The sequence below is a fragment of the Heterodontus francisci genome, chromosome 15 (genome assembly GCF_036365525.1).
Source record: "Heterodontus francisci isolate sHetFra1 chromosome 15, sHetFra1.hap1, whole genome shotgun sequence".
Lineage (NCBI taxonomy): Eukaryota > Metazoa > Chordata > Chondrichthyes > Heterodontiformes > Heterodontidae > Heterodontus > Heterodontus francisci.
This window is the reverse complement of record NC_090385.1, coordinates 78861181-78877726: the sequence shown is the minus strand read 5'-3', so window position 1 is coordinate 78877726 and position 16546 is coordinate 78861181. Positions and strand designations below refer to the sequence as shown.

The window sequence follows — 16546 nt, the reverse complement described above, 5'->3', positions numbered from 1 at the left end:
GCTCAGTTGAGGAAAAAGGAAGACATATCAGAAGCACTAGAATGGAAGGTTGCATCGTCCAAACTAATACGACAGACGGAGAAACTGGGAAAATGGAATCAAGTCCTTGCAGGAAGTGAGGTGTGAGGAAGTGTAGTCCAGGTAGCTGTGGGCTTATAGTGAACTTTGGTTGATAGCCTATCCCCAGAACTGGTGACAGAGAAGAAGTCGAGAAAGGGAAGAGTTGGAGATGGGCCATATGAAGGGGAGAGAAAGATGGAAATTGGAAACAAACTCAAATGAAATTTTCCAGGTCAGGGTGAAAGCAGGAAGCTGCACTGATACAGCCAATGTACTGGAAGAAGAGGTGAGGGGGGAGCCTGAGTAGGAATGGAACAAGGAATGTTCCACATATCCCACAAAAAGACAGACATAGCTAGAACCCATATGGGTACTCATAGCAACACCTTTTATTTGGAGGAAGCGAGTGGAGTTGAAGGAAAAGCTGTTCAACTTGAGAACAAGTTCAGCCAGGCAGAGGAGGGTGGTGGCGGATGGAGACTGTTTGGGCCTCCATTCTAGGAAGAAATGGGGATGGAGGCGTAGAGGGATTGGGCATGGTGAATAGGAGACAGTGAGGGCCAGAAAACTGGAAACTGTTGAAGTGGCGGAGGGCATTGGAAGAATCACAGATATAGGTGGGAAGAGACTGAACAAGAGAGTAAAAATAAAGTCAAGTTAAGAAGAAATCAGTTCAGTGGGGCAGGAACAGGCTGAAACAATGGGTCTACCAGGGCAATCTTGTTTGTGGATTTCAGGAAGGACGTCAAAGTGGGCTGTATGAGGTTGGGGAACTGTGAGGTTGGATGCCGTGAAGGGAAGATCTCTGGAGGAAATGACATCAGTGACCTGGATACAATGGCTTGATGTTCAGTAGTGGGGTCATGGTCCAGGGGAAGGTAGGAGGAAGTGTCAGAGTTGGGGTTCGGCCTCTGCGAGGTAGAAGCTGGTACACCAGACAACAATGGCACCTCTCTTGTCAGTAGTTTTATGTTGTTGTTAGGAACTGGAAAATTTCATTTGCTTTGTTTCGAATTTCCAGCCTTCTCTCATCTTCATATGATCCATCTCTGACTCTCTCCTTCCTCAACTTCTCTGTCTCTATTTCTGGGGATAGTCGATCAACCAATATTCACTATAAGCCCACAGACTCCCACAGCTACCCGGACTAAACTTTCTTACATCTCACTTCCTGCAAGGCCTCGATTCCATTTTCCCAGTTTCTCTGCCACATCTGTTCTGACGAGGCAACCTTCCATATTAGCGCTTCCAAGGTGTCTTCCTTTTTCCTCAAAATGAGGATTCCCCCCCTCCCCTGCCCCCCGACCATGGTTGACAGGGCCCTCAACTGTGTCCAATCTATTTCACGCACTTCTGCTCTCACCCCTTTCCCTCCCTCCCAGAACCATGATAGGGTTCCCCTTATCCTCACCTTCTACCCAACTAGCCGCTGCATTCAACAGATCATCCTCCGCCATTTTTCGTCCAATATTCAGTCACCCCAACACCTCCCCCCTTTCCATACAAGTGCAGGAGATCTGACACCTGCCTTTTACCTCCTTCCTTCCCACCATCCAGAGCTCCAAACACTATTGAAATAGTGATTTACCTGTACTTTCAATTTAGTATACTATATTCGTTGCTCGCAATGTGGTCTTCTCTACACTGGAGACGAAGCGCAGACTGGGTGACTTCTACAGTGTCCCAATGAAGCTCACTGCAAGCTTGAGGAACAGCACCTCTTCTTTTGACTGGACACTTTACAGCCTTCCAGACTCATTGATTTCAGATCATAACCTCTGCCCCATTTTTTCCCCCCATTTCCCCCTGATCCCACCCCACCTTTTCTTTCTTTATCCCTTTACTTCGTGCTCGGATGGCTGCAATACCTACACATTGGGCTGAATTTTTCCAGCTCGCCACCAATCTTGGCAAGCTTCCAAAAGGGCAGGGCGCATGCGTGACATGTACTCTGTGAAACTGCTGCAATATTCAGCATGGTGGCTCATTTACATGGATAGGGCGGACTGCACCTCCTCCACCTCTTGACGTGGAGGGGACGGGCGCTCCATCCCCAGCAACGGCACCCTGCGCCACTGCAGAATCACCATTTTAAAAGGGCTTCAAGCCCTTACATTTAATTTACATTAAGGGAACAGTCATTAAAAATTAATGTGAAAAATTTAATAAATGATTGAAGTCCCTCTCCAACCCCCCAAAGCCGAAACACTTGGATTGCCCTCACCCCTGAAATCCTGACCAACCACCGCGCCCCCCCCCCGCATAAACTAACTTTCACCTTCAACCCCTTCCCACCATCCCCTCCACCAATCGTAGTAGTTTTTCCCGCTCCCCCTCACCTCTCCCTGAAAACGTACCTGCACGCCCCCCCCCCCCCCAACTAATGTCCCACATCGGATCTCCGTTTGAACATCCGAAGACACTGGAGTCCCGGCAACCAGCCAGAATATGGCAGCAGGATGGCCAACAGGAGCAGGTAAGGAATTAATTCATTATAAACATATTTAAATCCTGCTCCCGTCACCAAGTGGGGGCCACCATGAGGCCTCACCACCGGTAATCGGTAATATGGGGCAGGGCCTTCCCAGCTTCGAGGCCCATGGTGGGCCTCTCCTGGAGACATTTTCCAGGCCCCCTCGCCAAAACCTCTAACGTCAGGGGGCTGGTAAAATCCAGCCCATCTTTTGTTTCTTTACTTGACTATGTAGCCTGAAACCTTTTGTCATTTAATATCTCCTGCCCTCTAACCTATTACAGACCTTCCCCTTGTTCTTCTTCCTCCCTGCCCCCACCCACCCTTCACTTGCTCAAAACCTATTACATTTCTAACTTTTGCCAGTTCTGCTGAAAGGTCATGACCTGAAACATTACCTCTGCTTCTCTCTCCACAGATGCTGCCTGACCTGCTCAGTATTTCCAGTATTTTCTGTTTTTGTTGGAGAACATTAAAAGATTTTGAACGTAAAGCAAGAATGCACATTCTGGAAATTTAAAACATTAAAAAAAATATTGGAAATACTTGGCAAGTCAAGCAGCATCTGTGGAGAAAATAGACAAGTTGATATTTCATCAAAACCGGAAGATCTTACTAATGTTCTGTTTTTCAACATTGTACAAGGGGAAAGGAGAGAAACAGAATGACCTGTAGAGGGCTTCAGTGGAGAACAGGAGATGGTTAAATGGCAGAAGTGGCGTTCGCAGGAAAAATGCATTTCCTTGCGTTGTAGTTTTCCATTTTGCTACTAGTCTGCATATGCGCCTCAGGTCCTCCTTCAAAAAAGTAACATTCCCCCTCTGACCCTCACTGGATTCAGAATCTTTCACTTTTTTCACCTTCATGATGTAAATTTCTTCATTTAACTGTCCAGTATCTTACAAAACCAGTTATTCTCAAATTAAAAGTAGACTTATGGTCTGTTATGACCTTTGCTCCTCTGATGAAATCCATCAGTCAGTACAGCAGGGAAGCTTGTTCACTGACAGCGGTGGAACAGATTTAAAAAACTTCTTTCTTGTTTCTGGCAGGCATAGTCAGTTTATTCTAGCAATTCCAAAACTTGCAAAACAATGAAAAAAGAGAGAAGTGGTATGACATGCATTATAAAGTTTTTCTGAAAATACAAGTGTAGGACCTCGAAGGTAGTAAATTCTGGATTACTCCCAGAGTCACAAGCTAGCGAGTAGAGATAGGAAGATAAGGAGGATCAATGCACGTCTTGAACTGTGGTGCAGGAGGCTTCAGGTTCTTGGAGCATTGAGATCGGTTCTGGGGCAGAAGGCAGCATTCAACAGGGACTGGGACCAATGTCCTTGTGGGGAGAATCACTAGTGTGGTTGGGAAGGGTTCAAACTAAACTGGCAGGGGGATGGGCACCACCATATAGAAATAGAAAAGAGGTATATGGTGCATAATGTTTGAGTGTTGGACAGTACTAGAGAAGGAATTAGTTCCATATTAGATAGGAACGCAGAGAAGGACTACGAGGAAGGCAAGACAGGTTATAATATATTCATCTAAACACACAAAGCATGGTGAATAAGGTTGGTGAGCTACAAGCAGATAACAGAATGGGAATATGATCTAGTGGCAATAATGGAAACGTATCTTAAAAATGATGAGGACTGGGTGCTGAATACACAAGGATATAAAGTGTTCAGGAAAGATAGAGAAGAAAAAATGGGAGGTGGGCTGGCAGTACTGATTAGGGAAGACATTGTAGCATTGGAAAGAGGGTATGTCCTTGAGGGGGCAAGAGGAGAGCTCATTTGGTTAGAGTAGAGAAGCAAAAAGGGCATGATCACACTACTATTGGTAATCTATAGGCCTCCAAATAGTGGGAGTGCGGAATGAATTTGCAGGGAAATCAGAGCTGTGCAAGAACTATAAAGTGGTAATAATGGAGGATTTAAATTACCCAAATATTGCTTAGGATGATGTTAGAATAAAAGGGAAAGGAGGGGGAGGAATTTCTGCAGAGCGTTCAGGAGATGATCCTTGTTCTTGGCCCAACTAGAAGGAAGGCATTGTTGGATCTAGTGTTGGGAAATGAGGTGGCCCAAGTGTCTGTGGGGAGCATTTGGGCAAGAGTTATCATTGCATCATAAGATTTAGATCAGTAACTCAGAAAAGCAAGTAACGATATAAGGTAGAATGTCTAGACTGGGAGAGAGCTAATTTCAATACGATGAGAAGGGATCTAGCCAAGGTAAAATGGAAGCAAAAATTGACAGGAAAAACCATAACGGAACAAAGGATTATCGTTAAGGAAGAGATGCTTCAGCTACAGACTAGGTACATTCCAACAAGGGTGAAAGGTAGGGTAACCAAAAATAGAGTTCCTTGGATGATCAGGGAAATGGTGATTTTTTTTTTTTTTATAGAGATACAGCACTGAAACAGGCCCTTCGGCCCACCGAGTCTGTGCTGACCATCAACCACCCACTTATACTAATCCTACCCTAATTCCATATTCCCTCCACATCCCCACCTGTTCCTATATTTCCCTACCACCTACCTATACTAGGGGCAATTTATAATGGCCAATTAACCTATCACCCTGCAAGTCTTTGGCATGTGGGAGGAAACCGGAGCACCCGGAGGAAACCCACGCAGACACAGGGAGAACTTGCAAACTCCACACAGGCAGTACCCAGATTTGAACCCGGGTCGCTGGAGCTGTGAGGCTGCGGTGCTAACCAAGACACCTGCCTGTTTGCAACGGGAGAGTCCAGCATCAGTCCAAATGACACATACTGCCACAACAATGCTCATCGTATACAAACCCAGTTCTGATTTTGCTTACGGCGTTCCATTGTGTGTGTTTTAATTTTACTGGAACATGACTGGGCTTAATTTCTTTTATGTGTTATTTTTGGCACAATGGTCAATATGCTTGTATAAACTCCTTTCTGTTCTATTTTACTGTCGTTAATCTGTGCAATGTTAACAGCTTAATGTGTGTTAAAATAACCCACAGAGAATTTTACATGAATATATTAATTAGTGTGCTAAAAATATGACACAGAGGAATTAAAGCCATATAAGCAGATATATGTAAATTCTATTTGTTTTTCTATGGAGCTTATAGATTGAATTCAAATTGGATTATGTGGAACGTGATAAAAGCCAGTGCAAATTTTAGGAAGGACATTGCAATTTTATTTCTGTTTTCAAATCATTTCAAAGAAATATTGAAAGGTCCAATACTATTGTCAGTCTATTTTCATCTTCTGGGAAATCTACTGTGAGAGTTGAGCTCCAACTAGACTTGTGTTAATCTTTAACCTTCCCAGTAGCTCCATGTCCTTTAGAGATGTATTCAAAGCCATGTACAAAAGGAGAATTGCTGGCCACACCAAATCAAACTTTGTTGTTTAAAGAACACTGCAACCAACTGTACCAGGTATCATCATTCCAACAGTGCCCCACAAGCTGAGTCCCTGATCACAGCAGTGTAATTGGCAAGAAATAGGTGGAGAACAAACACAGAAAATTGAAAACTGAGTAAACGCGGGCCACTCATGCACAGCTCATAGCAACTGATCAGAGGGATATTGGCAAAGGCTTGGGAACAGGTTGGCTGCTGAGTCTCTCAGTTAGGTAATGATGTATAGTCAAAGGAGACTAGAAGGTGAAATAAAAAGAGAAAATACTGAAAACATGATGAAACAAAACAAAAAAAACAGGATGTATGATCCATTTTAGATGAACTCTTCAGGTGAGAAGCAGGCCAAATACAACTTGAGAGGGGAGGAAAGAGGAAAATAAGACAGAGGGAATATGAGAATGACAAACAACATAAAAGAGAACCCAAAATTATTCTATACGTATGTAAATACAAAGCAGCTAGTAAAAGGCTGAAAGGGACCTATTAATGACGAAGAGGGAAATATAAGGCTTATAGGCGCAGGGCAAGACTAGAATACTTAATAAGTACTTTGTAGTGGCGTTTACTAAGGAAGAGGAATCTGACAAAATATCAGTAGAAGCTGAGAGAGTGTAGACGCAATGGACAGGCTAAAAATTGAGGGGTGAGGTGGTACTGGAAAGGCTGGCTATGCTTAGGACAGATAAGTCACCGGGTCCGGATGGCTTGCATCCCAGGTTGCTAAAGGAAATAGGGGTGGAGATTGCAGAAGGGTTTGCCATAATCTCCCAATCTTCACTAGACACGAGTGAGGTACCAGAGAATTGGAGAGTGGCAAATGTGAGACCCTTTTTCAAGAAAGGGTGTAAGGACAGATCTAGCAACTACAGATCAGTTAGTTTAACATAAGTGGTGGGTAAGGTTTTAGAAACAATCAGGAGGGGGAAAAAAACAGGCACTTGGAGAGGTTTGCGTTAATTAAGGATAGCCAGCAGAGATTTGTAAATGACAGGTCATGCTTAACTAATTGAATTTTTGGTGAAGTAACAGAAAAGGTTGATGAAGGGAATGCAGTGGATGTTGTCTTTATGGATTTTAAGAAAATGTTCGATAAGATACCACATAAAAGGCTGGTTAACAAAACTGAGGCTCATGGAATAGGAGGGCCAGTGTCCAATCATATAAAAAAATTGGCTTAAGGACAGAAAACAGCCAGTCCTGGTTAATGGATGTTTTTCAGACTGGAAGATGGTTGACAGTGGTGTTCATCCAAGGGTCAGTGCTGGGACCATGCTTTTTTTGCTATACATAAGTGACTTGAATCTTGGAATACAGAGTATGTCAAGAAAACCTGCTATATGCCAAAGGAGGATTTTTTAATTCATCGGTTGGAAACCTACATTAAAAACTTTTAATGGAAAAAGGCTGGAATCCTAGAGTTGACTTTTAAAAACCTGGCAGCCAAGATGGCCACCGCAATTTGCATCTGAAATACCTCACATTCCAGACATCAAATTGGAGACACACATCTAACAAGCCGCCCAGCCAGGACAATACTTTGGCTAACTGAGTAGATTATCCAGATCACCCTCATTAGCGGGACAATCAAAGCCATCTTGAGGCATTCATGAGTGGAGATGTCCCTCCAGAAGATAAACATTGACAATACCACCGGAGGGGGGGTTTTGGGTTTTAGATTTTGGACCTCAATAAAAACAAAGGGGATTGAGGGAACCATGTGACCATCTCCCCAGGCTGAGTAAAAGAGAGTTTTGTTACACACAGCAGACAAGCTACTGAAACCTTAACGCAGAGGCTTCATGTGCTAACCAGACAGAACCCCAGTGGAACTGTACGTCTCTCCCGATAACATCACAAGTTTAAAAACTGTCTGCGGCTGTGGACCATCTAAGCCTACAGATTGAGACCACAGGGGAAGAAAGCCACCTACATTTCTGTCTCCAAAAAAATCCTCAGCCAGGTGGGCCAGACACAAGGCAAGACTTGAAGATCGCAACTTCAGCCAGAAGACAACGGAATCATCCAACCTCACAGACTGCATTAATTTTTACTTGTTCTGGACTCTAATCCAAACCAAACCATTTCTTATCACTTTGTACTCTATTTGCATGTATGATTCTTGTGTGTGTGAGTGAAAGTGTAGCGTAATTCTATTGTTTTATCTAGGTCGGGTTTAGTTTTTTTTTTAGTACAATAAATTCACCTCGTTTAAAAACTCAAGTAAACCTATCCGATTGGTTCTTTACGATCACAACAAAAGGTAAAACACTCACAAAGCACAATGACTGTTTAAAAAGGAATAAAACCTGCTGTGGTCAAACAAGAGGAAGGGCAAGAGAGGAGCCTTGCAGCCCCTCTGCACCTGATCATAAGTAGAACTTCAAAATTTGCCAGTGACACCAAAATTGCAGGAGTGGCAAACAAACAGTGAGGATGATACGAATCACCGGAAACAGCACACAGGTATGCTAGCACAATAGGCAGACAAGTGGCAGATGGAATTTAATACAGACAAGTGTGAGGTGATTATTTGGGCAGAATGGTTAGGGTGAGACTTAATGGCAGAGTTCTAAAGAGTTTGCAAGAACAGAGGGACCTGGGGATGCAGGTGGCAGAACATATGGAGTGTACTTAGCAAAGCATAGGGGGATCATGGGCTTCCTAAATAGAGGAATTGAGTACAAAAGCAGGGAAGTTATGCTGAACCTTTATAAAGCTCTGGTTAAGCCCCAATTGGAGTAATGCGTCCAGTTCGAGTCACCACATTTTAGGAAGGATGTGAGGGTCCTTGAGGGTGCAGAAGAGATGTACTAGAATGGTTCCAGGGATGCAGCATCTTAGTTACAAGCTGGGGTTGTTTTCCTTGGAGCAAAGGAGATTGAGGGAACATTTGATAGAGATGTACAGGTATATGACACGCATAGATAAGTTATAGACAACAAAAGACTGTTCCCATTAACTGATGGTACAAGGACTAGGGGATACAGATTGAAGGTTTTGGGTAAGAGATGTAGGGGGAATATAAGGAAGAAATTTTTATATGCAGCAAGTGGCAATGGCCTGCAACTCATTATCCATGAGGATAGTGGAAGCAGAAAGAAAGAATGATTTCTAAAAGAAACTGGATGGCCACTTGAAGGAAATAAACTTGCAGGGCTATGGGAATCGAGCGGGGGAGTGGATTGACTGGATAGCTCCATAGCATAGACTTGAGGGGTTGAATGGCCTCCTTCTCTGCAGTAAATGACTCTACAAAACAGTTTGAGTTAGTTAACAGCATTCAGACTTTGGAGTCAGAAGAATGTCAGTTCTAGTTCCATTTCGGAATTTAAATACAAAATCCAAGCCAAGACTTTAGTACAGTACTAATGAAATATTGCACTCGGTCAGAAATGCTCCTCAGATGTGACATGAAACCCAGGCGTCCATCTGTCTGCTATGGTCATTCAGCTGGATATTAAAGACTGAACGGTACCATTTGAAGAGGAGTTCTCCCAGTAGCCTGGCCAACATTCTTGAATTAACACTGCCTAAAACAACTAGCTACTTATTCTCATTGTTGTTTGTGGGACCTTACTGTGCATGAAATGGCTTCTACATTTGCCTACATAACAGTCATGACATTTCAAATTAACTGAATGTGGAACAATTTGGGATGTTTCCGATAAACAAGCTGCTAGAAGAAAAGGACAGAAACGCATGGATAACACTTCTTTAAAATACAAGCAACAGTTAGATAACTTTAGGAATAAAGTATTCTAACCTACTCTTCTCTGAGCATGAATCAGTTCGTTGTCTACTTTGGACAGGAATGGCGATCCGCCGTCATGCTCCATGGAATAGAATTTCACTTTCTTGATGAAAACTTCTTCATCAAGCTTCACCCTTTTTGAATACAAAAACTAAACGTTATTCCAAAAAAAAAAGAGCCCCGACAAGCTAGAACCAAAGGCAGTGCTATGAATAAACAAATTCTACTGAAATCTTGGTTAGCCTTGCCTGAGTTAGGTTATATTTTAAGTAAAAGCTTTCACATATATCAGCATACATATACTTTTCCATATAGCAAAATAGAGTTAACTTCACTGTGGGAATCCAAGTCAGGACACAACATTGCAGGTTACAAACAGTGCCCATTGTTGTTCCACTAAGTCTGTCAGCTACGTATAATTTATTTGTACAGTAAGGGGTAAATATTAAGATCTGCATTCCAAGTATAAAATCATCAAATTTGTTTTTACATACTTAAGCCCCAAAGAGACAAAACTTGTTATTCAGTGGCACAGGTTTTATATTAAACACACTGTTGATTTGATTGAAGTTCTGGTTGCCAGAGTGCTGCACAATTGTATACTGATAATGTTATGATTTAATACATCACTATATTTAGAGATGAGGTAATATGACTATTCATTTAAGGGAAAAATATCACAGAATATTCAAACCAGTATTGTTACGACCAGGTGAGAAAGGTGTCTGGGATCTTTTGTCGTCTTCACCTGGTCACAGGGTTTTATTTTTAACACTGTTTTAAGCTCCCCCTTTGTGAATCGTTGTTCACAGCTTTCCAATTATAAGGCAAAGAAATTAGCATAAACAGGCTTTCAGTTTAAAAGGAAAAAAAGTGAAATTTATTAAACCTTAAACTTACTTTAATACAGTTAATGCCTACGGATATACGATACATCCACTCTAGCATGCACATGTGATACACACATGCAAATAGGGACAGAAAAGAGAAAAATAAAATGGAGAGGTTTGAGGCAGTCTCTATAGGGGGTTTCTTGTTACTGTTTGTATTTCCAGCTCGCCGTTGAGTCCTTGATTGTGGACAGCTCTTACTTTTCGTTGGGGCCCAGTATTCTTCTTAAACCTTGTTCAATGTAGGAGACTTTTCTCGGAGGTTCTCGGGTCTTCAATGGTTTCCGAAGCTGGTGTGAGCGAGATGAGAGCAGACAGGAGAGACAGTTGTTCTCAAACCAGGAGCTTTCTGATTTCAAACACTTTTTTCTCCAATTTGAAACTCAGTTCAAACCACTGCAACAGCCAGTTAGTCATGTGATGAAAACTGGTCTGACCACTCGTGTACTGGGAAAGCAATGACTGGGTCTCCATTGTTCCAACACTGTCTGTTGCTATGCAAATGTCTTTCCAGTCAGGGGCTTGCAATTTTAAGCTTTAATGTTCATGTGGCGAAATCATGAATGCCTCAGTCTTGGCAGGTGGGGGGGGGGTTTGCCTGACGACACCACCACCCCAGGGGAATAAAATGCGATTCGAAGGAAAATGGCGCATTTCATTACAGGGTTTGAGAGAAATACAAGATACAGAAAGAAACATCATGCATTTCTCTCATTCATTCACCAATCTTAGAGCTTATTAAAAATGGTTTATTCTGGGTGCCAGGGCTGCTTTAATTTTCTTTTTTTCTCAGGATAGGTAGTGGGGGACGGGTCTATCCTGAAAGCCCTGATTCATGCAAAGACTTTTGGCTTCAGGGGATGAGTGGATCCCTTTTCCTCTGTGAGGGAGGAGTCTTTGTTACTATCCCCTTTGTTCTCTGGGACATTCCTACCTGCAGGTATTTGTGCCAACTTAACTGCACTCTCCTGTGACACTTGGACTAGGTGAGGCATCACCCTCACAGTTTCTCTGCCACCTAGAGGACTCTCTTCATCTCTGCAGGTTCCTGTAAATGCTATTAGCAACTCTGGGTGGGGTGTTTCTAGTGTCTGCATTTACCCTTTTCAAATTTTTTGGGGTTGGTTGACCAGACAGTAGGGGTTTTCCTTTGGGATTCTTCCCGAACTTCCTTTAACCTGCCCTCTTGGTCACTTTTTTCCCCCTTCTCTTTCGAAACTTTTGCCAGCCCTGTGCCTGTCTGTCCCTTTAGTTCGCGGCAGGGGTGCCTTACTGGTCACCAGCCCTCTGCTGGAGCGTCCTGCTAACATCGGTACAGGACTTAGGGGTGCAGGTTTCACTGTAGGGGAGGATTTCCCCTCAACCTAGCACTTATGGCAACACCTGCAGTACTCCACATCTTTGTGGAATTTTGGCCAAACTGCTGTCTTATGCAGGCTTTGGTCTTTCGTATACCAGCATGTACTGCCACTGTGGTCTTGTGGGCCCTTAGTATTTCTCCCTGGTATCTCTGTGGCACCACTAACTGGTGAACCACTCCTTGCCCTCAGGTCTGTGAGGAGAACTCCAGTTCCTCATCAGTACCTCATTCTTTAAATAGTAGCAATCAGGGACTCCCTCTGCTTCATTTTCAGATTGGGCAGCCTGTGCTAACTCTTGCAATACTGGGGTCGGCTCACTGAGCCTCAGCTAGGGAAAGTCCATTTAATTCATTCCCTAGGTCTCTTAACTTTCCAAAGAAAGTCTTGGACAGGCAGACCTCTGTCATTTGCCTGCAATGCCAATGCAGTCTTCTCTGGGGGAGCTGGTTTGATCAGGGCCTGACTCACAACACATTCAGGGACTCGGCAGGGTACTGTCTCCTACCACTGCCCTGTCTCTCTGACCTCCTGCGGTCTTTCCTTCACTACTGGGGGAGCAACCACCTTCACCGCTGCCAGTTCATAATCTTGGAGCAGGTCAACCCCGTCCACAGACAAACTAAGGGCAATCCCTACGGTCACCGGTCCCGAAACTAGGTCACATTCCTGGTGCACCCGGTGTACAGGTACAGGCATACGCTGCCCTCCAATACCATTCACCACCATTTTGGTTCACTGCACTCTCTGGGGGAAAAGATTAGACCTTTTCCCAGTAAAAGGGATCTGGTAGCCCATGTCCCTGAGAATTATTATGGGCTTGCTTGCCCCACTCGAGGAATATGGGGTTACTTTCCCTTCAAATACAAAACCCTGCTAACCTACAGGAATCCTATTAACTTTTCCTGCACTGGTCACAGTAAGCTTCCTGGGTCTCACTCTTACTGCAGTTAAAGCCACAGCTTGTTCTGTGTTTTGCATCAGGCCCTCGTCTTCACTGAGCAGGTGCGCCCCGATTAACCCTACCGGTTTTCCCTTTAGTTTCCAGCAGTCAGCTTTTAAATGCCCTGCCTTATTACAATGGAAGCACACAGGTCTCCGGGTCTCATTCTTACTCACAGCACATTCCTTTTAGGCTGGAGGAGGGCCCCCTGTGTCTGCTGCTTTCCTTCCTCTTCCAGGACTGCCTGGGTGGATATCACCTGCCCACATTTTATCCTTTTCGGATTTGTGGGGGTGATTAGGAAAGGTTCGCCCCTGGGAAACCGACTTATAAATGAAAGCAAACTCATGGGCTGGAATGGCCGCTTGCTGGGCTCCCTGCACCTGCTGCTCCTCTACATGGGTCTTTGTTGAGAAGGGTAGAGTTTTTTCAAATTCCTCTAACAAGATTACTTCTCAGAGTCTCATAGCTGAGCTGTATTTTTAAATCCCTCAGCCACTGGCCAAAAGCCACCTGCTTACTTCTTTCAAACTCCAGAGAAGTTTGACTGGCTTGCTTTTTGAGGGTTCTGAACTTTTGGCGCTAGGCTTCAGGTACTAATTCATACACCCCGAGGATAGCATTTTTGGTCAGTTCATAATTTGGAGAACTCCCATCTGGCAACAAGGAATAAACCTCATGGGCTTTTCTGGTTAGTTTGCTTTGTATCAAGGGAGACCAGGTCTCAGCTGGCCATTTTAGCTGCCTTGCCAGTTTCTCAAAAGACACGAAAAACGCTTCCACATCTTCCTCATTGAATTCTGGAATTAATTGAGCAACTTGGGTCAATCTTGTACCCAGCCCTAAATTATGCTCCTCCATATGTCGCCCCCTAGTTAACTCAAGCCTCTTCAGCTCTCCCTCTTCGGATTCTTTCCAGAATATTCGCTCGCTGTTTCCTTCTCCTGTCTCTCTCTTTCCTGCCTTTCATTTTCTTCACATTCCTTTTGGAAGGCTCTTTCTTTCTCCCTCTCCAGCCTCTCTTTCTTCCCTTGTTGTTTAATTCAAGTTTCCTTTGTTCCAATTGTATCTTTGCTAGCAGTATCCTCTCTGGGTCTGCTTCTAACACTGCCTCTGCTGCATCAGATTCAAGGGAAAATTGGTTGGCCACTAGCCTTAGGAGTTCAGACTTCCTAGCCTTGCCCCGTACAGTGATCCCACACTGTTGAGCCATTTTTCTCAGCTCCTCCATGGACTGTGCTTTTAACTTATCCCAAGTTATTTCTCCCTGGCTTGGAGAGCTACTTGCTTCAGTTTCAGACATGTTAGTTTTCAATCATATATAAACACAAGAAAACCTGTATTAAAACCTTGCTATTTTTGATGGGAAGCCAAATTGTTCTCAACTTCCAATTTCACTCATTTGTCTGTGGGTAAAATTCCAGACCTTAGTGTTACGAACGACCGCTCAAGTCAAAGCCCCCAATCAAGATATAGGATCGTGATTGTGGTGGGAGAAACACACTGTTAATTCAATCCGGTCCCTCCACAGATTGCCTAACATATTTTTAAACTTTATCAATTAAAGACCCAGCCAAACTGTACCATCTGTTAACACCGGAATGAGGCTAACCAAACCAAGTGTCTTTAAATGAATTAACTGCTTAATTAGAAAAACTAAATTCTTAAACACTCTGAAGATATAAACATTTAATATAGAAAAAATTAGAATCCTTGCAAATTTACGCTCCTGCCGGATAAGGAACAGTCCAAGGTTGCTTGAAGTCCTCACAGCCGTCCAATAGGGAAAAAAGGTTCTTCAACAGTAGAACAGTCTGTAGTCTAATCGAACTTTTGCTTTCCTTCTCCAGCGATGAATTTCTACAATTAACTTGCAAACACTTTTTAAATGAATCAATTTTGCTTTAGAATTTTTGAGGGATAAAAGATAGTCACAGTCTAACTTCCATTCCTTCAGTTTAAATCAGACATCTGTGTTTTGGCTTGACTTTTTTAGAATTTTGAGAGAATATTAACAGACTAAATTGTCTTCCTTCAGTTTAACTGGTCTGAGAGCACTCCTTTCAGTACTAACACGCAGTGGTCTGTCTGTTTCTCTGTTAGAACAGGTTGTTTGCACTATAAGCCAGTTCAAAATTAAATTGTAACAAATGTATCGCTCGATGCTCAGTCTGAGTGGCTGTAACCAACGTAACGAGAATGCACCCTTTGAATCACAGTCTCCAAATGGCTGTATCCAAGGCAACGAGAATACATTCTTTGACTCAGCCTTGAGAGCTTGCTGCCTTAAAGCAATACGGCTCTTTTTCCATCCTTAAAAGGCACACCGCATTCTTCCCAGAAAAAACAACGCAGGATCATAACACTAGCACCCAAATTTCTGTTACAACAAGGTGAGAAAGCTGTCTAGGGGTCTTTTGCTGTCTTCACCTGGTCTTATTGTAACAGGGTTTTATTTTTAACAGTGTTTTGAGCTCCCCCTTTGTGAATCCTTGTTCACAGCTTTCCAATTATAAGGCAGTTTAAAGTAGAAATGTGATATTTATTAAATCTTAAACTCTAATACGGTTAAGGATATACGACTCGCCCACGCTAGCATGCACACGTGATAAGCATGCAAACAGGGACAGAAAAGAGAATAAAATGGAAACGTTTGAGGCAGTCCCTAAAGAGGGTTTCTTGGTACTGTTTGTGTTTCCAGCTCAGCGTAGAGTCCTTGACTGTAGACAGCTCTTACTTTTTATTGGGGCCCAGTATTATTCTCAAACCTGTTCAATGTAGAAGACTTTTCAGATTCTCGTGTCTTCAATGGTTTCCAAAACTGGTGTGAGCGAGATGAGAGCAGACAGGAAAGAGATGTTCTTAAACCAGGAGCTTTCTGATTTCAAACACTGTTTTCTCCAATTTAAAACTCTGTTCAAACCTCTGCAACAGCCAGTTAGTCATGTGACCAAAACTGGTCTAACCACTTCTGTGTATTGGGGAAGCAATGACTGGGTCCCCACTGTTCCAACACTGAGTATGCAAATGTCTTTCCAGTCAGGGGATACAGCCATTTTAAGTTTCAATGTTCATGTGGCAAAATCATGTGCGCCTCAGTCTTGACAGGTGGCGGGCTTGCCTGACAGTATAACTGTAACAAAGGCAAGTTCTTTGAGTAGTTACATAAAAGTATACATTACAGTGAGTCCTTCTAAGCCTTCCTTGTATGCAAATAGACACAGGAACATTCTATGAATGAGTTCTTTTAAGTCATAACCGCAAAAATTCCTTTGTGGTATACTTTTATGGATAGTTCCAAGCACATATAAATGTAACACGGGTATAGGTGTATAATAGGTACATACATGGGAAATTAAGGGAATGGTAGCGTGGTGGTAATGTTACTGAACTTGTAATCTGGAGGCAAGGGCTAATGCTCTGGAGACCAGAGTTCAAATCCCAATATAGCAGCTGATGGAATTTAAATTCAATTAATTAATAAGTCTGGAATTAGAAAAGTGGTCTCAGTAATAATGAATGAAACAACCAGATCATAGAAACCCATCTGCTTTACTGGTGTCCTTCAGAGAAAAATATGTCATCCTGACCTGGTCTGACCTACATGTGACTCCAGACCAAAGCCATGTGGTTGACCCCTACCTATCCTCTGAAAC

General features: G+C 43.1%; 1 protein-coding gene across 3 annotated transcripts in view; it reads right to left on the bottom strand.

The window, feature by feature from the left end:
• Window positions 1-16546, bottom strand: part of faah2a (fatty acid amide hydrolase 2a) — a 50470-nt gene that overhangs the window by 13524 nt on the left and 20400 nt on the right. For all 3 annotated transcript variants that reach the window (XM_068047721.1, XM_068047722.1, XM_068047720.1), the window contains one exon: window positions 9716-9833. In XM_068047721.1, coding sequence (XP_067903822.1) covers window positions 9716-9833 — 118 coding nt within the window. The remainder of the gene's footprint in view (window positions 1-9715; window positions 9834-16546) is intronic.